General features: G+C 42.3%; 1 protein-coding gene across 1 annotated transcript in view; it reads left to right on the top strand.

Moving 5' to 3' along the window:
- MARCHF5 (membrane associated ring-CH-type finger 5) overlaps window positions 1-21,706 on the top strand; it is a 40,065-nt gene that overhangs the window by 9,608 nt on the left and 8,751 nt on the right. Inside the window, exons 2-3 of the mRNA XM_055118886.1 lie at window positions 2,233-2,435; window positions 18,855-18,985. Coding sequence (XP_054974861.1) covers window positions 2,233-2,435; window positions 18,855-18,985 — 334 coding nt within the window. The remainder of the gene's footprint in view (window positions 1-2,232; window positions 2,436-18,854; window positions 18,986-21,706) is intronic.

Genomic DNA, 21,706 nt, shown 5'->3' with positions numbered 1-21,706 from the left:
GCCTTGCATACATTGACCCTGGTTCAATCTCTGGCATCCCATATGGTCTCCCAAGCACCGCCAGGAGTAATTTCAGAGCCAGAAGTAACTCCTGTGAATGGCCGAGTGTGATCCAAAAAGCAAAAAGTAAAATCTAAGGCAAAGCCTTGCAAAGATAGACTTCACTGCCAACTGGATTTCTTTGGTTTTGGTTTTGGTTTTGGTTTTGTTTAGGAACTGCCTCATCTAGGTTCAGTCTCTGGCACTTTATGATCCCCCAAGCACTGAGCTAGCAGCCCCTGAGCTCTGTGAGATGTGGCTCAAAAGATAAACTTGTCTTCTCAGTCTTGAAGATTTTGTTTATTGGGTGAGAGTGGGGGAGGAGGGTTAGTCCATACTTGGTGGTGCTGAGCATAGAGAGCCAAGAGTAAGTCCTGACTCTCTACGTTCAGGGATCACTCCCGGTGAGGCTCGGAGACCCATATTTGGTGCCAGGGATCAAAGCAGGGTTAGCTGCATGTATCATAAACATCTTAATCTCTGTACTGTCTTTTCAGCCCCATTCCTGTAGATCTTATTGTCTATGACCTTACACTCATTTCCATTTCTAAGTTTGCATACTCTCTTTTTCTCTCTCAATATTTTGTTTTGGGGCCACACCCAGCGGTGCTCAGGAGTAACTCCTGGTTCTGCAGTGAGGGATCACTCATGATGGGCTCAGGAGACTATATGGGATGCCAGGGATTGAATCCAGGTCAGCCACATGCAAGGCAAGCTCCCTACCTGCTCTTTGATTCTGTGTTGTTTTGTTTTGGAAGCGAAGGAGCCTCCCAACCAGCTGTGCTTGGTGGCCACTCCTGTTGATGGTCACCCAACTAAGGCATGATGATCGGTCATCAGGGCTACACCAGGTGAAGCTCAAAATGCCATGCCGTTCTTAGGATTGACCTTGGGTCGGATGCTTGCTAGACTGCACCCTAATCCCTATTTTCCCAGTCCGCTTTTTCTTTGACTACATTTATTCTTTTCATTCCCAAGTTCATTGTAAATACTCTTCTCTTTCCATGAAACCTCTGCTATTTGTTTAGCTTAGTTCTGGGGTTGCTCATGACAGTGCTCAGGGGACCGTGCAGTGTCAAGAATCAAACCCAGGGGCCTCCCAAAAGCAAGGCAAGTGCTCTACCACTGAACCGTAGCCCCAGCTTCCTGTTTTCTTTCATTCATCACATTACTGCACATGCCCAGCAATGCTAGATGTGACCTCAGTGACTTCTAACCACCAGGTAATGTGCTGTGTGGCCTGGCCAGCACCACCACATTACCTGGTAAGCACTCAACTGTCAGGCCCGTAATGTGGGGACAGGTGTCTCTGGGCGCAGGGGTCCAGTAAGTAGCGCCTGGATTCCTGAGTCCTACTGGGGAGTCTTCTCTTTTTTTAAGTAAATTATTTGGTTTTATAAGATAAAAGCAGCTTAAGGGTTGTCTCTGCATTGTGGTTCGTTAAAGGAAAGTGGAGGAAATTACATAAAAGCAAAATGCAGATTATATATTAATATAAGAAAGCACGGCACTGTAGCACTGTTGTCCCGTTATTCATCAGTTTGCTCGAGCAGGCACCAGTAAAATCTCCATTGTGAGACTTGTTAACCGTTTTTGGCATATCAAATACGCCACAGGTAGCTTGCCAGGCTCTCTGAGAGGGGCGGAGGAATCGAACCTGGGTAAGAAAAATATAAAAAATGTTCTAGAATTGTATGAAGTGTTTTGTCTGCTTAGCCTTCTTTTTTGAAGAAGTCAAATTTTGAGAAAGGGTTAAGGAAAGGAAGTGCAAATACCCAGCAGGGCTTAAGGTGAGTTGAGGAGTGGTAGAGAACAGACACCCTTCGGAGTGAGGGGTAACCAAAAGTGGAATGTCCCTCTACTCAGATTCCTTTTTTTTTTAATTCTTGGGGTTTTGGGGGTCACACCAAAACCCCAAGTTCAGGAGTTACTCTGTCTGCTCAGGAATCACTCCTGGTGGGGGCTCGGGGACCATACGGTATGCGGTGTGCTGGGGATCAAGGCTCCATCGGCTACACGGCAAGTGCCCCCCATGCCGTACTCTGGCTCCTGCTCCTCCACCCAGACTTCTAATGTAGCATAGAGTATCTGTGATCAAACATACCAGGAAGCTTACTCCTTAAAGTGGGATCTCAGTGAAGACTTGGCTGGGACCTTAAACATACATGTCATTACTTTCTTTTTAATTTACAGAAGTTGCTGGGTGTGTTTTGCCACTGATGAAGATGATAGAACAGCTGAATGGGTGAGACCATGCAGGTGCAGAGGATCTACCAAATGGGTTCACCAGGCTTGTCTACAGCGCTGGGTGGATGAAAAACAAAGAGGAAACAGTACTGCCAGAGTGGCATGTCCTCAGTGCAATGCCGAATACTTAATAGTTTTTCCAAAGTTGGGTAAGAAGATCCTTAAAAATGATAGTTATTTCTGATGTGGTTATATATATATATATATACATAACTCTTAATCTCGTTTATTATGTGTGTGTATTTGGGGGCCCCACGCAGTGATGCTCAGGGATTACTCCTGGTTCTGCACTCAGGAATCACTCAGGGTCTATAAGGGATGCCAGGGATCAAACCCCGTCAGCCCTCGTGCAAGGCAAATGCCGTACCCACTGTATTATCTCTCCAGCCCCCTCAAGTTTATTTAAGTGATCCATCTCCTTGCTGTTTTGTGAATTTCAGCATTCTGTTTCTGCTCTGAAGTATCAGGCATTTCTGTACTAGCAGATTACATTATCCTTAATATATTCTGCAAATACATCCATTTGTCTGTATATTAAATGTTCTTTTTTTTTTTAGTGTTTTCATTTGGTTGCATAGATAAGAACATTGGACATCTTTGTCAATAAAATTAAATAACAAGGCTAATTAAATAAAAAGGCTAACTACTGACCTCAATTCTGGGGAGACCATTGGTGTAGTAAAAAGAAAAAGCAGCGTATTTTTCCTAATACCCTAATTCTTCTATTAATAAAGAAACGTAGGGAGATTTTAGATTTGATAAGAGCACTAAATTCATCTTTCAAATCCTATTTATGGTTGTGTTCCATGAAAACTGCTTTACTTGGGCTGGAGCGGTAGCACAGTGGGTAAGGCGTTTGCCTTGCATACAACCGACCCGGGTTCAATTTCCAGCATACCATATGCTCTCCATATGCTAATTCCTGAGTGCAGAGCCAGGAGTAACCCCTGTGCACCGCCGGGTATGACCTAAAAAGCAAAAAAAAAAAAAAAGAAAGAAAAGAAAACTGCTTTACTATTTCTATAATTTGGCAGGCAAAGAATAACCAATGTCTTGGAGAATAGGGCGAGCATTGAAAAAAGTAGTGAACTGCTCAAAGGAGATCTATCTAAGGCTCATATTTAACATATTCTCTTACAGCCATATGATACAAACTGGCATTCTTTCCTTAGTGCCTATGCCATTTGTTAAAAAAAAAAATTTAAATATCTTGTTCATAACCAAGAGATTTATGAAGGCTGTTAAGGTTCTAAGAACAGAAAAATGACTATCACTGATGGAAGAAGAATTCAAGAAGAAATAAAAAATAATTGTTGAATGTATTTTTTCTAGATACTATATTGAAATCAAGCCTGTGTTTGTTTTTAATGAGGCAACATCACTGCAAATCAGCAAGTACTTTTTGTCAGTTCTGTTGCACTATTCACAGTTGAAAATGATAGCTTCACTTGAAAGTAAAGTGGTATAGAGAAAAACTGACTCAAACATTTGATGGCTGAACCACATGATGAGTCTTCAGGCGTATTACTGATTATAGGTATGCACAAAGGTTATCAAAAAATTTTTAGCAATATCAGAGCAGTATTTTAAAATAATTTAAATATCAAGAAAAGGCTATTGCTTTAATCTCTGCATTGATAACTGGCTCAGTGGTGTAAAAGTTAAGGTTTCATATTTAACTCTGTTTTTCTACTTTTTAATTCCACTAAATTTATAATGCCACTTTCAATTATAGGTTGTTGTGAACAGCAATAAGTTGATGATTCTGTTCAGTATTTTAGGCTCTAGGTCTTAAATGGATACAAAAATTATTGCGAGAATTCTTGTTGAAATTGCATTGTTTAATGAGGCACTGGTTTGACAAATGTATGGCTGTCAGCAATAAAGTTTAGTAATTTGTTTTAGTAATTTAGTCATAAGGAGATGACTGTGGATAGATTTGACCTTTCAGCTGTATTCAGTTTTAGGAAAATTTTTTAGGTCTATTGTGGTAATTGAATGTAAGGTTCAGTGTATTTAATATATTGATTTCTTGAGCCAGAGAGATAATACATCTGAGAAGTTGCTTGTCTTGCTTAGACAATCTGGGTTCAATCCCAGTTACCCCATATGGTCCTCTGAGCCCACCAGAAGTGATTGCTGAGTACAGAGCCAGGAGTAAGCGCAGAGCATAGCCAGGTATGGCCCCCAAACAATTACTGTCACTGTCACTGTCATCCCGTTGCTCATCGGTTTGCTCGAGCGGGCACCAGTAATGTCTCCATCGTGAGACTTGTTACTGTTTTTGGCATATCGAATACACCACAGGTAGCTTGCCAGGCTCTGCCGTGGGGGCAAGATGCTCTCGGTAGCTTGCCAGGCTCTCCGAGAGGGGCGAAGGAATCGAAACCAAGTCAGCCGCGTGAAAGGCAAACGCCCTGCCGCTGTGCTATCGCTCCAGCAACCCCAAACAATAATAACATTTATTTTCACAGCATACAGAGAAAATGGCTAGATGTTAGAAAAATCAGACTTTGGGATGATTTGTCTCTTGAACCTGGTTGTCATTATGTGTGTATGTATATATATATATACATATATATATATATTTCCCCTTTTTCGCTGTTGATACAGCAACAGGGTCTATGTGAACTCTAGTTGTGGTGTTCTTCAAAGGTCGCACATTATACTTGTGATTCTTTCTCATTTATGTTTTGGTTGCAGAGCCTATAGATAGTCATGTACTTGGTTGCAGTGTTCTCACAACTCAGTTGTGGTGCACTAAAGATTGCACAATTTGTTGTGATCCTTGGGATCTCAGATAACAGCCCCTGGGATCACATATTCAAGTGTATGGAGGTGGTGCCAGTGGTCAAACTCTCAGCCTCATGCTGCAAGTCAGTTTTTCTACCACTGAGCTATTCCTAGCTCCTTGGTCTTTGTATTTTATTTTATTTTATTTTACTTATTTTGGGTTTGTGGGCCAGACATGATGGTACTACTCAGGAACTGTTCCTGGCTCTCTGCTAAGCAGTGATATCTGGTGGTGCTCCAGGGGACCAGGGGACCATTGTGGTTCTGGGGATTTGAACCATTGTTGGCTGCATGCAAGGTAATAAGCAAGTGCCTTAACATTGTACTATCTCTCTACCCTGGTCTTTGTGTTTAGTTTTGCTTTGTAAATAGTTTTTAATTAGGGAAGCTGGAGAGATAGTACAGGGGGAAGGGTGCTTGCCATGCATGTGTCTGGCCTGAGTTCAGTCCCAGTACTCCACATGGTTCCCCCGGCCCCACCAGGAGTGATTCCTGAGCACAGAGAGCCAGGAGTAAGCCCTGAGCACCACTAGGTGTGCTGTTCCCCGCCCCCAGGAAAAAAATAATAATAATTTTTTTTTTGTTTTTGGTTTTGGTTTTTGGGTCACACCTGGCAATGCACAGGGGTTACTCCTGGCGGTGCTCGGGAGACCATATGGGATGCTGGGAATCGAACCCGGGTCGGCCGCATGCAAGGCAAACACCCTACCTGCTGTGCTGTCACTCCAGCCCCAACAAAATAATTCTTTTTGTTTGTTTTTCTGTTTTTTGGTCTTTTTTTTGTGGTTTTTTGGGTCACACCTGGCAATGCACAGGGGTTACTCCTGGCTCTGCACTCAGGAATTACCCCTGGCGGTGCTCAGGGGACCATATGGGATGCTGGGAATCGAACCTGGGTCGGCTGCGTGCAAGGCAAATGCCCTATCCGCTGTGCTATCACTCCAGCCCCAGCCCCAACAAAATAATTCTTATTTAAAGAAATTTTAAAGAAATGTGAGAACAAAGAGATATAAATAATCAAGAAAGAGCATAGACTTCTCCAGAGATGAAAAAGCCTGTATTTTATAATTAAAAATTATTCCACCGTCAAATAGTAAGTTTTCAAATTATTTAATGTACTTTATGTCATGGATATTGACTGCTTGAGTAAGTTATTAATAATCATAGCAGATTTTTTTCCTGACATCAGTGCTGTAAAAAAACAATAATACCCTTCATTTGTGTTTTGTTGTCTTGCTTTCCTCTTTGCAAGAGCAAAGTCTTAGATCTGCTGCTTTTTTCTTGCCATAATGTGCAGAATATAGCCTATTCAGAGGCCACAATTGGGATCATTCGCAGTTTTCCCATGCAGTTTTAACATTCAAAAATAGAATGCTTATTAAGTCAAATGGCAGATGTTGTCTGTAAATTGAAGTCATGTATGAATTGATGTTATAGTCTTACTTGCTAAACACATGATTAATACTTTTGGCTGCACTGATCTCAGTTACTTTTTTTTTTTTTGCCTTTTGGGTCACACCTGGCGATGCACAGGGGTTACTCCTGCCTCTGTACTCAGGAATTACCCCTGGCGGTGCTCAGGGGACCATATGGGATGCTGGGATTCGAACCCGGGTTGACCGCGTGCAAGGCAAACGCCCTACCTGCTGTGCTATTGCTCCAGCCCCTGATCCCAGTTACTTTTATTTCAAGGTTCAAAAAAAATTAAGAGAGAACCCATTCTATATAGCAAATTTTCTTGATGATAATAATAATAAAGAGTTCCCATTTTTCTTGATTTGCATATTCTGTATATATACCAAGAACAGATTCATATGGCAGTGGTTAAGCGTGTTTTTGTTAAAATTCTTTTGCCTGCATTTTAATCTTTAAATGATGAAGTTCATTATGCCATCATTGGCTTACTGGAATGATTTTAAATTATATGAATACTTCAGTAGCTTTGTATTCCTTTTTAATAACATTTCAGTTCCTCTTTAATAATGTATTATAGTACACCACAAATAAGAAAGTGCTGGTCTAAACTAATCACTCTAAATTCCCTCGTCACAGCCAGTTCAAAGTCACACTATTTTTATTCCAAAAGCATGCTCTTTATTGTGTATGACAATTTGAGTTCATTATGTTTTATTATTTTCACTCATGGATAAAACCTGTTGAAGCATTAATTTCCTGGAAGAAAAAAGATGTTTTAAGCAATGTGATAGAAAAATCTATTTTTGGGATGAAAACGTTTTATTTATTTGCTTTTTGGGTCACGACCCCGCAACGCTCAGGGGTTACTCCTGGCTCTGCTCTCAGGAGTTACTCTTGGTGGTGCTTGGGACAACGTATGGGAAGCTGGGAATCAAACTCAAATCTGCCGCATACAAGGCAAATGCCCTACCTGTTGTACTTTCACTCTGGTCCTGAAATTTGGATTTTTAACACAATATGATAGTAATAAAATAGTTAACCAGTATAAACATCTCACATGATGTGGTTTGTTGCCTGAAACAGCATCTGTTACCTATCCTTAGATAAATTTATTTGAAAATTTCAATTGATCTTTTCCAGTCAGTGATACAAACTTTCAACATTTTTTCCTCAAATAGTAAATTAGCTGAAAGGAGGATTAAAAGATAAAAGGGAAAAAATGTACAGTGTAAAGGGGGATGAATAGCATTCTGTGGTATGATCTCCCTTTAGCAGTTACTTATTTTTAATATTTCATATGTACTTAGCCTCTGCCTGCCAGGCTAGTTGGCTAGTTTACGGTTTTCTGCTATTTAAAAGTTACAGGAGTGAAGGGGTGGTTGCTACGAATACACGTTCTTGGATGTTGATAGGGAATATATTATGCTCACCGACGAAAAACTTAGAGGATAAGCAAACTTTCTCTCACGATTTGTGAGAGGACTGGAGTTGCATGTGTCGCATGCAGGAGACCTGGTTTAGTCCCTGAGCACCAACTGGTTGTTTTCCAACAAAATTAGCATTTTCTTGAAATTTAAAAATGGGTAGTAACATTGTTAACTCAGGGAAGACATCTTGATTCCTAAAGTTAGAAGGGACTAATTCATATATTTTCTTTCATGATTTTTAAGAATGTTTTGTTGTTTTCTATGTATAGGTCTCTTTTTGTTAATTTATTCCTAAGTGCTTTATTGTTTCTGATGCTATATTGGGGGGGGGCTGTTGGAGAACACCTAGGGATACTCAGGTTACTCCTGGTGGTGGTCACAGGATCATATGAGATGCTGGTGATTGAACCAAGGTTGGCTGCATGCAAGGCAAAAACACTCTACCTGCTGGACTATCTCTCTGTCCCCTCTTTCTGATGCTATAACACTGTACCACTGTCATCCCATTGTTCATCGATTTGCTGGAGCGGGCATCAGTAACATCTCCATTGTGAGACTTGTTACCGTTTTTGGCATATCGAATATGCCACGGGTAGCTTGCCAGGCTCTGCCGTGCGGGCGCGATACTCTCGGTAGCTTGATGGGCTCTCCAAGAGGGGCGGAGGAATCGAATCCGGCCTCGTGCAAGGCAAACACCCTACCCCCTTTGCTATCGCTCCAGATGCTATAGTAAGTGAAATTTTTTTCCATTCTCTCTCGCTCGCTCGCTCACTCGCTCGCTCTTGCTCTCTTCCCCCCTCTCTCTGGCTTCCCCCCCACTCTCCCCCCCGACCGTCTCTTTCTCTTTCCTTTGTTGTGTGTGTATAGAGTATGATTGATTTGGATATTTTCTTGTATTTGGGGCTACAATGGTGGTGCTCAGGAGGCCATTTGGCACCAAGGATCAATCAGGGAGTGCTATACCACCTAAGCTATCTTCCCTGCCCCAGGATATTGCTAAGACTTGGTATGCTGGTATGCTGGTACTTCATTGAATATTTTTAGTCTTTCATCATAATGGATATTGACCTGTATTTTTGGTTGTGTTTGCGGAGGGGGGCCACAACTAGCTATACTCATGTTATTGTAATTTGGCTTTGTGCCCAAGGATCTCTTGGCTGTGCTCATGGCAATGCTGGGGACCAAAACTGCATGCAAGATAAGTACCTTGTCTGTCCAGCTCTGGTCTAGGTGTATTTTTATTTCTGTTTTCGTTTTAGAGAAATTTTTTGGTATAGTGGCATAATATTGGTAACATGAATGATTTAAGGAGTAATTTAAAAGGGTCTGGAGTGATAGCACAATGGGCAGGGCGTTTGCCTTCAAGCAGCCAACCGGGTTAGATTCCTACCATCTCATATGGCCCCCCGAGTACCACCAGGAGTAATTCCTTAGTGCAGAGCCAGGAGTAACCCCTGTGACCCCAAAAAGCAAAAAAAACAAAAAAAGTAATTTAAAATTGGGAGGGAAGAGTTTGTAAAGGTTTTAATGTTAAATGTTTGGTGGCACAAGAACTACTGGAAATATTACTGGGGACTAGTTCATTTTTCTTACTTTCTATAGGTCTATTCAGATTTCATGAGCAGGATTTTCTTTTAACTTTTTTAACATATGTCATGTCAAATGTCATATCGTTTTCTATTTGCAATCTAATGATTAATTTCTTGTTATAAGCAACATAATGAATATCCTGTTTGTAGGATGTTTGTTCTTAAAGATGGTAGAAGTAGGGCTGGAGCGATAGCACAGCGGGTAGGGCGTTTGCCTTGCACGCGGCCGACCCGGGTTCTAATCCCAGCATCCCATATGGTCCCCTGAGCACCGCCAGGGGTAATTCCTGAGTGAAGAGCCAGGAGTAACTCCTGTGCATCGCCGGGTGTGACCCAAAAACCAAAAAAAAAAAAAAAAAAAACCCAAAAAAAAAAAAAAAAAGATGGTAGAAGTAGGGCAAGAGAGAGAGTTCAACAGACCAGGGCATATCCTTTGTATGTGGGAGGCCTAGGTTCCCTTTATAGTACTGCATGGTTCCCCAAAGCATTGGGCCAGGAAGCCAGGAGTAACCCCTGAGCACTGCTAGGTGTGTCCCCCAAACAAAAAAAAACAAAGATGGGTTAAATACAGCCCACAAGTAGAACAATCCAAGATGTCACATAACATTGTCTCAGACTCTTGAATCTCACCTTAAAATTTATTGTTTAAAATAGTGATGAAATACTAAGTATCATAAAACTCTGCTATTCCAGCAGAATTTCCATACACATTTTTGGCGGGGAGGGGGGTCACATCCAGCAATGCTCAGGGGTTACTCCTGACTCTGCACTCAGGAACTGCTCCTGGCGGTGCTCAGGGAACCATATGGGATACTGGGGATCCAACCCAGGTTGGCCGCCTGTAAGGTGAACACTCTGTTTGCTGTGCTATCACTCTGGCTCCAGGATTTCCATATATTTTTAATTCTTAGGTGACTTAATTCTTGTGATACTATTTAATTGGTACAATCCACATTTGGGGCTCCATACTTAGTACATTTTATTTTCAGCCCTTCTTAAACAAGAGATTGACCTGAACACTTGCCACAGAGTGCTGCAGCTGATCCTGTGCCTTGGTATTCTAATGCCCTGTGGAGTAGGTCAGATTTCCCTGGCATCCGGCCTAGTCCATGTGCTAAGATAGCTGTGACCTAGAGAGTCCCTGAGAGTGATGCCAGTCATCATCAATAGTCAATTTTTAAGCACCTATTTACATGGTTCTTCTCCAGGCACTGTACAAAGCGAGTTAAACAGACATGGTCCCTACCCCCTGGGAGTTTTCAATCTAAGATGATGCTGGCATGGACAGACACAAAGGACATTGAGACAACTGAACAAACACTGAACAAGAACATACAGTACTAACATTATGCACAAGCAGAGGGGTAAGTGGATTCCGTGGCATAGTGTGTACAGCAAGCCTACTGGGACATGAGGAGAACATAGTTGTAGTCTAATCAGGTTAGTTTTCAGAAGTAGGGTTTTCATACAGACATAATCAAAATGTCAGCACTTCCAGGAATAGAGTGTAGCAAAAAAAGAAAACTTTGAGCAAGGAAAAGAACTTCAGAATTAAATTGTTGGACTTTTAGTGACCTCTAAAAATTGGGATTGTTTTGACCTTGAATTTTGGCCTTTGAGTTGGGTCTAGGTCCAAATTAGCTATGAAGCAAAACCAACCCCCCAAAATCTTGTAAATGTGAGTATCTTCTGTAAGCAGTCTTATTTTGCTTGTTAAATCTCTTTCAGAAACTGTTGACCACTTAGCAAACCTTAGAGTTCATGGGAACTATGTATCTTCTCATAACTTCTTATATAAAGTTAATTGTGAAGATTTGTACATGCTTAAAAGCACCACTGGGTATGTCCCAAAAACCAAAAAATAAAATAAAAGAATAAAATAAAAGAATTGACTGCAGCTGCTGAGGCTATTACACAAAGACTGGTATGCAATCTTTGTATGTGGGAAGCCTGGGTTCAATTTCCAGCCACCATATGGTCCCCCAAGAGAATCCTCTAGCACCTCTGGGCGTGACTCTAAATTTCAACAAAGAGAAAAAAGAAAATAGGGGGCCAGAAATAATGTACGGAGGGCAGGGCACTTGTTTTGCACATGACTGACCCGAGTTCAACCCATAGCCCCCATGTGCTTTCCCCCAGCCAGGAGTGATCCCTGAGCGCGGAGCCACAAGCAAGTCAGTAAAAAAAAAAAATTCAACTCTGACTTCTAAGAACATTTAAACCCTTTATCCCCTTCCTTACATACTTTATTTGTGAGATGCTTTTGTTACTTCTTCCCTAGCAAAACTGAGGCTTTGAAGGGCTACAAATCTTAACTTTTCTCACTTTCCGTAATTGCTGTAATTGGGTGGTAAGAAGAATCTATGACTGTTGATATTTTCCTTTTATGATGAACCAAATTCATCATATGATGAGCAAAATTATCATAAAAGGTAGCATAGTAGTAGCACATACTGAATTTCCTAATAGCAAGAGTCTAATTCAAAGATTATCATCCAAAGGACTTCAGTAACTATTCTTACTCACCAAATCACTTGCTTAGATATCTTTTGTTCTCAGAAATAATCTTTCCTGGGTGGCAGTTTTCTCTAATGTTTACCACTACATATTTCAGTACTAAGCTAATATTAAATATTAAACCAATCCTGGAGTATTCTGTCAAGAAGAGCCTTGAAGGGGCTGAAGAGTTGGTACAGTGGGTAGGGCATTTGGCACAGGGCCAACCTGAGCTCCCTGCCTGGCACTCTACATGGTCCCCTGAGCCCTGCCAAGAGCCAGGAATAAACCTTGAATAGCACCAGGTGTGACCCCCCTTCCCCCTCCAAACTAAAGAGGAGGAGGAGGAGCATAGAGAGATTTACACAAACTTAAGGCAAAGCCTCTATAATTTATCAGAAAAACTGGAATTTGGGGGGCTGGAGCGATAGCACAGCGGGTAGGGCGTTTGCCTTGCACGCGGCCGACCCAAGTTCGAATCCCAGCATCCCATATGGTCCCCTGAGCACCGCCAGGGGTGATTCCTGAGTGCAGAGCCAGGAGTGACCCCTGTGCGTCGCCGGGTGTGACCCAAAAAGCAAAAAAAAAAGAAAAATTGGAATTTGAAAATTTGAGTAAAACATGGAACTAGGGCTGGAGGCATAATGCAGCTTGCTTTGCACATGGCCAGCCTGGATTTGATACCGTCAAGTGTGGAGACAGAAGTAAGCCCTGAGCATAGCTGGGTGTGGCCCCCAAACCAAAAATAATAATAATAATAATAATAATTAAGTTAAAAATCCAACAACCATATTTTAATTATTCTGCCGTGTCTTTTGTGTATAATCCAAGGGATGAATAGAAGATTTCCTCGGGCCAGAAAGGTAGTACAATGGCTAAGGCACTTGCCTTGCATATGGCCAACCTAGGTCCAACCGCTGGCACTACGTAAGATCCCCTGAGCACAGTCAGGTGTGGCCCAACATCCCTCCTTCCCAAACTTTCAAAATGGAAGGAGGTTTTTTGTCTACAGATGCATTCACACCCAACAATTAAGGGAGAAAATGAAAAATTTAGTTCATTGTGGTAGAAAATTTTGAGGACTTTGTTGGTTTTGTTTTTAAGGAAACAATTAAAATGTCTCCTGGGACCAGAGGGATACAGTATAGCGATAGACACTGCCTTGCAGGTGGCTGACCTGGGTTCGATCCTCGGCATCCCATATGGTCTCCAGAGCACTGCCAGGATTAATTCCGGACTGCAGAGCAGGACTAAGCCCTGAACACTCCTTGGTGTGACCCCAAAACGAAAAAGAATTCAAATGTCTCTAGGTTGTCTATGTCATAATAGAGAAAAATGACAGTGATAGATTACATAATTTTTAGAAATTGTGCTTTCTTCCTAATGATCAGATACTTTTTGGGGAATCATATTGCTTCATCCCATCAGTAGATAGTTCCAGGTATGTGGTTTTTAAAAATGGGGGAAGAATTCATTTGGGAGGCCGAAGCGATAGTACAGCGGGTAGAGCAACTTGTCTTGCATACAACTAAACCTAGGATTCAATCTCTGGCACCCTGTAGGGTCCCCTGAGCACCACCAGGTGTATTCCCAAACCTTCCCTCCCCCCCAAAAAAGAGAACTAATTTGGAAATACTTTCTATAAATACTGTTCTCACTGAATAGTAACTGTCTTATAACTTGAACTGAATTCATAATATCGGAGCCAGAGAGGTGGTACAGCAGGTAAGGCACTTATCCTTCATGTCCAGCCAAGCCAGGTTTGGTCCCTGGCACCCCATGTGGTCCCCCAGGCACTGCCAGGAATGATCCCTGAGCAGAGAGCCTGGAGTAAGCCCTGTGCACCACCGGGTGTGGTCCCCAAACAAAACAAAAGTAGATTCAGAATAATGAAAAGGGAAGATCTAGAAATTTTCTGTGGGGATAAAGGGGTGGTCACACCTGACAGGTGATATTCCTGGCTCTGTACTCAGGAGTGACTCTATTGGTGCTCAAGGGACTGTGTATGGTTGTTCGGGATCAGAGTGAGGTCGACCCCATGTAAGGCAAGTATCTTTCTGAATCTCTTGTACCCTAGAGAAATTTTTTTTTTTGCATTTTTTTTGAATCACTGTGACTTTCAAAATCACAGTTATTCCTGATTTTCAGTCTCACGGATGTTCCAACGCCAATCTCTTTACCAGTGTTCACTTCCCTCCACCAGTGTCCCCAGTTTCCCTCTTCCCTGGCCTGCAGAAACTTTATACCTACGTTCAGTAGCTTTCTGTCTTCTCCAGAGGACCACTCCCTCCACCAATGTCTGATTGTACCCTGTCTCCCCCTGCCCCCCAAAAATTTTCTGTTTTTAGTACCTTGGTAGAGAAATCAGCAAATGGGAATTATAAGGATTTAGGATTCATCAATAAACAAAACAAAACAAAAAGGTGGTCTTTCATTTGGATCCTATGTCTAGTTTAGGAGTCAGCAAAATTTTTCTGCCTTTTTATTTTAAGACTTTGCATGTGACGGTGGTCTAATACAACTTTTTTCAAAAACAGGCAACCAGAGTATTCCACTCCTCAATCACCTACATCCCATCTTGGGGTGTATCATTTTTTTTTTAATTTACTCCATGGGTTTCCCTCTATTCTCATATTTCCTAAATCTGACAGTAAATCTGTTTCACTCTCATGTTGTTTCCACCCCCAACCTCCTTGCAGCAGGGTTGAAGACCAGGCAGCCAAAGAGCCAGCAGGAGCACGACCATTGTTTACGATCCTGTACTACATGATTCCCTGCACATTGCTGGGTGGTCCAGGAGGGCCGACCCTCCCCCCTCCCCCCAAGCACCACAGGGCCCAAGAAGCTCCACATTCTCAGAATTCTGCCTGGCCCTATTGTCCTTGTATCACCAGGAGTAGCTCCAAGCCTGAGCACTGCTTGGGAGACAAAACAAAAAACCCAGTCAACAGAGTGAATTTCACCCATGGCTTATAGGTTCCCAATTCTGATTCTAGTAGATAAAAACAGAATTAGTAAGTAAATTTGGCTGTGTTAGATACTAAGTAATTTGGGGGTGGGGGATTGGCAGAATAATCAAGTAGGGGGCATGATGAAGTAGAAACTGGTTTGGTCAGCTTCACTGAAATTTGAAAATAAAAGGACTGGCAAAGGGGACTGAAAAGTGACTTGGAAGAGAAGTGTTGATGTCATCAGACTCCAAAGACGAGAACTTTGTATATTAGGAAGAAGGGATTATCTGTGTCAGATGTTGCCAATTGAAAAAATACTTGAATAGGGGCTGGAGCAATAGCACAGTGGGTAGGGCATTTGCTTTGCACGCAGCCGACCCCGGTTCAATTCCCAGCATCCCAGATGGTCCCCCCAGCACCGCCAGGAGTAATTCCTGAGTGCAGAGCCAGGAGTAACCCCTGTGCATCGCCGGGTGTGACCCAAAAGCCAAAAGAAAAAAAAAATACTTGAATAGATCAATGGGTTTAACTATTTGGAGGGCCTTGAGAGCAGTTCTGATGAAGCAGACTCGAGAGATTTGAAGAGAAGTGAATACAGATTTTTTTTTGAGGAATCTTGTTTTAAAAGAAGATGTTGTGTTTGGTTGTACAAGAAGATGTTATGTTTGCTTAGTGAGGTTTTTGGTGTTTTTTAGTTTTTTTTTTAATACAGAAGAAATAATGGCATATTTGATGTAAATAATCCAGTGAAAAATAGAAGATTGCTAGAATTGTGAATTTGAGTTGGTGAAAGTGTGTAATGGGAGTGTGTGTAAATGAAGGGTTGACCCAGATAGGTATGGTGTTGGTAGTTGGTTATCTGTGCTGAAAAAGAATAGCTTCAATTTTCTGATTAAAGAATTACAAATGCAGAATAGAAATATATTCATGTTCCTTGCATATGTCTTTGTTTTTTACTGGCTGGCATTTAAAGATCTGTGATGACTTACTGAGGTAATTCCCTACAAGGACCTATAAACAGTCCTGCAAATTTGTGTCTTCTAAGGATTAAACCATCCACATGAGATTATATGATGTCCGTATGCCTGTGGTACAACACCTGGTATGATGTAGACTCCCAAAACATTCTGTTACAGAGGATATAGAGGCAATATGCACTGAAGCAGCTTCAGAGTGTGTCTTACAGTTTTAAATATTTTGTAAAACAGTCGTATGTAAATATGCTCTGTTTGAATCTTAGGTCCTTGACTGGAGAGATAATATAGTGGCTAGGGAGATTGCCTTGCATACAGCTGATGTGGGTTTGATCCCCTGCAGCCTGAGCCCACCAATAGTGATTACTGAGCGAGCGAAGAACCCAGAGTTAGCCCTGACCTCCCCAGGGTGTGGCCAAAAAGTTAAAAATAAATAAATAAATGAATAAATAAGTAAATCTTAAGTTCTTTAATGTCTCTCCTAATGTTCTTATTCTAGTCCATTATGTTACTTACATGGTGACTGTGATGTTGCCAGCTCTGGCTACCATGGGAAAGTATTGATCAAGAACTCCATAGGGGGTTGGAGCAATAGCACAGCGGGTAGGGCGTTTGCCTTGCACGCGGCCGACCCGGGTTCAATTCCCAGCATCTCATATGGTCCCCTGAGCACCGCCAGGGGTGATTCTTGAGTCAGAGCCAGGAGTAACCCCTGTGCATCACCAGGTGTGACCCAAAAAGCAAAAAAAAAAGAACTCCATAGATGCATACTTACTCTTACACATTTTATTGTTTTTAATCATCAGTGCCATGTTCATTCCTTCTGTTTAGTTAGAATAAGTTGCTTGTATATACAGATGAACCTATAAATTGTAAGCTCCCAAAAAGTAGATAACAAGTTTTATACATTTCTGGGAACTGTCTCAGCTATAACAAATTGTTTTTTTAAAAAGTCCCTTATTTAAGAATATAACTAAATCAAGGTTTCCTACTCCTTTTGTTAAACATAGGTATGTGACCCTTGATATCTTGAATTTGGGCCTGAGACTCTTTCATTATTCTGGAAAATTCTTTTTTTTTTAAATATTTATTGATTCACTGTGAGAAAGGCCCTTACTAAGCTGGTCATAATTGGATTTCAGTCATACAATATTCAAACACCCATCCCTCCACCAATGTACATTTCTCAGCACCAGTCTCCCCAGGTTCCCTCCCATCACCCCCCACCCCTCACCCCCTGCCTACCTCTATAGCAGTCGCTTTTCTTCTCTCCTCCCTCCCTCCCTCTCTGTCTTTCTCCCCTTTGGGGCATTGTGGTTTGCAATATTGATACTGAAGGTTATCTTTTGACGAATTCTTTTTTTTTTTTTTTTTTTTTGCTTTTTGGGTCACACCCAGCGATGCTCAGGGGTTACTCCTGGCTTTGCACTCAGGAATTACTCCTGGCAGTGCTTGGGGGACCATATGGGATGCCGGGGATCGAACCCGGGTCGGCCGCATGCAAGGCAAACGCCCTACCCGCTGTGCTATCACTCCGGCCCTTGACGAATTCTTTTTAGAATCTGTATCTATCTGTAAATATTATTGCCACTTTTTAAAAAATTTTATTTTATTAGTGAATCACTGTTAGACAAAGTTACAGACTTACAGGTTTTCATGCTTACGTTTCAGTCATACAATGATCGAGTACCCATCCCTCCACCAGTGCCCATTTTCTACCACCAATGGTCCCAGCATCCCTCCCACCACCCCCACCCTTTCCCCTTCACCCAACCCTGCCTCTGTGGCAGGGCAGTCCCATTTACTCTCTCTCTCTTTTGGGGTGTTGTGGTTTGCTATAGAGGTATTAAGTAGGCATCATGTTCAGTCTATAGTCTATTTTCAGCCCATATCTCCCATCCCTAGTGGGCCCGCCTAGCACCCTTTGCTTGGTGATCTCTTCTCTATCAGAGCTGCTGCTTCTTCACCTGGCATGTGAGGTCAGCTTACTCTGGAAAATTCTTGAGGTAAATTATACTTGGTCTAATGGCAATTAGTCAGCTATCTCCAAATATTGCTATTCCAAGTAACTTCCAGTGTGAGGCAATAGCTAAACATCCCAGTAAATACATAATAGTAGAAGTTTAATAGGCACAAATAGCTGTTAGACTGCCACAAAAGTTGGCATTATGATCATTTAAAGATTTTTTCTTTTGGGGTCACACCTAGTCGATGCTCAGGGGTTACTCCTGGCTCTGCACTCAGGAATCACTCCTGGTGATGCTTGGGGGACCATATGAGATGCCAGGGATTGAACCCGGGTAAGCTGCATGCAAGACAAATTCCCTATCTGTTGTACTATAGCTCTGGTCCTACTTGAGAATACTCAACTAATATACCATTGAAAATCAAGTTAAAACTGATTGACTTTGTATAACTACATGAAAACTGCCTTGGTTAACTTTACGCACACCCTGCCTAGGAAATGAGTGAAGTGAAAGAAATACTTAACCAAGTACTAGATAATAGGCCAAGAACTATTCAGGAAGACCAAGTGTACACAGTAAGGCAAAGAGCTGTGTTTGAGATGTTAATTTTAGATTTACCAAAGAGACATAAAACTAATCAAACATTGGCTTCCATTATATATTTATAACAATTCTCTTCTAAAGTATCAGAATATATTGTAATGCTGTAGGGAAAATAGGGCCTCGTCGACAGTACAATGGGGAAGGTGTTTGTCTTGCACCCTGCTGACCCAAATTCTATCCCTGGCACTGCACCTGGTCCCCAAGCCTTACCAGGAGTGATCCCTGAGCAGAGGGCCGAGAATAAGCCCTACACATAGCTAGGTTTGGCCCCAGATATACAAAAATCTAAGGAAAGTATTAAAAAATTTACTCTATCTTTCGTTGAAACTTTTTTTTTTTTTTTGCATTATAGGTCCAGTTGTTTACGTCTTGGATCTCGCAGATAGACTGATCTCAAAAGCCTGTCCGTTTGCAGCAGCAGGAATAATGGTTGGGTCTATCTATTGGACAGCTGTGACGTATGGAGCAGTGACTGTGATGCAGGTTCAGCATTTTACTCTCTTCAATGATAGTGACTTTTGTAGGCGGGGGCTTGGGGGGCCTCCCCATTGACTCTCCCGGTGTTGCTGGAGTGAGGGGGCCGTGTGGTGCCAGGGATGGAATCCACCACTCTGAGCTCTCTCCCTGACCCTGGTAATGCTTTGGGTGAGAATAGATTGTTAGGAATTTTGTTTCTATGTCTGTTCAATTTTTTTTTTTTAAATTTCCTCCCATCACACACACTTAACTGGTACTCACAAAAGGCAAATTTTAGCTCTGATATTTGCTGGGGGTCTCACACCAGGCTGTGATATCTTTGTTGTAGGGCTCACTAGAGTAGCAGCCCTTTTTGTGGCGCTCATACACCAAGCTTTGGTATGTCAGGAAATAGTCCCCAGTGTCAGGGAAGCACATAGCTGCCAGGTTCCAGAGGCATACTGGACCAGAGGGATACTGTAGGGGTTGAGACACTTGCCTTGCATCCCACCCAACACCCACTCGTTTTAAATCCCCAGCACCACATATGGCCCCTGAGCACCTCTGTGATGAGGTCCTCCTCGGCACAGAAACAGTTCAGCCAACATCATGCTTGACACATGTAGGGCACTAGGAATTTAGGCAAGTGCTCTAAGCTCTGCTGTTTGAAGTGATGGGGGGTGCTGGGGGTGGGGATAGAGAACCGGGCTTACTCCTGGCTCTGTGCTCAGGAGTCGCTGCTGGTGAGGCTCTGGGAACCGTATAGGGTGCCGGGGATCAAATGCAGGTTATTTGCCTGCCTTACCCACTGTACTCTTGCTCTGGCCCTTTTAGGCTTGTTTCTGTTCCTTCTAATTCATCCAGCTGAGCTAGCTCTCCTGTCCATGCTCACACCTTTTCTTACTTGGGGCAGTTCATGTCAGGCAGGTGGCAGTATTCGCCAGAGTGGGCACTCCTTCCTTGATGCTGTGTGTGCATTGGTTGCTGGGGCCATACTGTTTAGTTGAAGCACACAAATGCTGGTTGTAGCGCCCATCCAGGGTCACTGGTGCTTGCATACCTTAATAGCTGCTGTGCTACCTGGGGCCCAGGCCCCTTGCTGGTGCTTCCACACAGCCAGCCTGCCGTGCTGGAGCTCATAGACAGCAGAGCTGCCAGGATTGTGTCCAGCATGTGGGGTGGTACAAAGGACTGCACGTGACTGTACACTTGCTGGGAAGGTGTTCTGTGCCACCCAACTATTCTTAAGATCCTTTTGTTGAGTTTTAAAATTTTTTTTTTTGGACACTTGATAGCAGCCCCCTGGCTTAATAATTAGAGGAAAAGGGATCAGGGGTATAGCTCATCAGGATAGCACTTACTCTGACTGTGTGAGGCCCAGGGTTGGATTCCTAGTACTGCAAAAGGTTTAGGGCAACAAGAGAGACATACGTATATACACACACTGTTACAAAACCATCGAGGCCAGGGAGAACTTGGTCAAAGGATTGCAGCACTTGCTTTGCATGTGGGATGGCCTGCGTTTGTTTTTCTAGCACAACATAACCACCCCCAGCACTTCTCTGGGAGTCTTCTTACATCTCTAACTTCCTTCTCGTATTTTTTGATGCTCATGGAAGCATGTATTGACTCAAACCCAGCATGTGCCCTAACCACTGTACACTCCCACCCCTACTTTGAAGTTCATTAGATTGTCTTCTTCAGCCTATCTTGATGTTTAGGTTGTGTTTTATTTTGCTTTCAGAAAATAGAAGAGAAAGGAAAAAGAAACTCCCTGCTTACAGAGGAACTTAGTATAAGTTCTGTTTAGTGCTTTTTTTTTTTTAATTTCTGTCTTGTTCCAAGGATGCGTGAAGTCCATCCTTGCCATCTTTCCTCTGCTTATCAAAGCCCCCTTCCATTATTAACATAGGTTGTATTTCCTTCCTCAGTAAAATTTGGGGCATGAGACAGTTCCTGCCCTCTCTGGTTGCTTCTTCCTCTGCATTCAGGACATTTTATTTCCTTGAGTTTTGTGTTCAGCAGTTTTTTTGTTTTGATGCTGGGCATTGAACCCAGAGCTTCACGCATCCAGGCAAGTGCTGCACTGCTCAGTCCTCACATTATATTTTTTTTGTTGTTGTTGTTGTTGTTTGGTATTTTTTTTATTTTTGTTTTTGGTTTTTGGGTCACACCCAGCTATGCACAAGGGTTACTCCTGGCTCTGCACTCAGGAATTACTCCTGGCAGTGCTCAGGGGACCATATGGGATGCTGGGAATTGAACCCGGGTTGCCTGCGTGCAAGGCAAACGCCCTGGTGCTATCGCTCGAGCCCAAACTCACATTATATTTCTAATACAGATTACCAGAATCATTTAGCTTCTTACTTAGGCCTTTTCTATATTAGGTCATTGCCTAGAAGAAAATATGTTATACCTTTCCCTGTGTAGGAATATACACAGACTGACAGATTTCATAAGTACAATTTTGATATGACCAGTTCTATCAGGTGGTAACAGTTTTATTTGACTAAATCTGTTCCCTGCATTAATTTCTTAAGTCCAGTAATGAATAGTAGTACATCATTAGATCAAGAAGGTACAGGATATTCACTCTACTAGTTATTGGTGTGGACTTCAATTGAGATCAGGCCATCTGTATAATTGCCTGTTTTATGTATCTATATCTAGGTGTTATGTATCAATATATCTAGGTTGCATGAAAGTTTCTCAGGCTAAAAGGGATCACAAGTAGAAAAAATGGATCAT

This window comes from Sorex araneus, chromosome 11, assembly GCF_027595985.1.
Source record: "Sorex araneus isolate mSorAra2 chromosome 11, mSorAra2.pri, whole genome shotgun sequence".
Lineage (NCBI taxonomy): Eukaryota > Metazoa > Chordata > Mammalia > Eulipotyphla > Soricidae > Sorex > Sorex araneus.
This window is presented reverse-complemented; position numbering and strand designations above follow the sequence as displayed.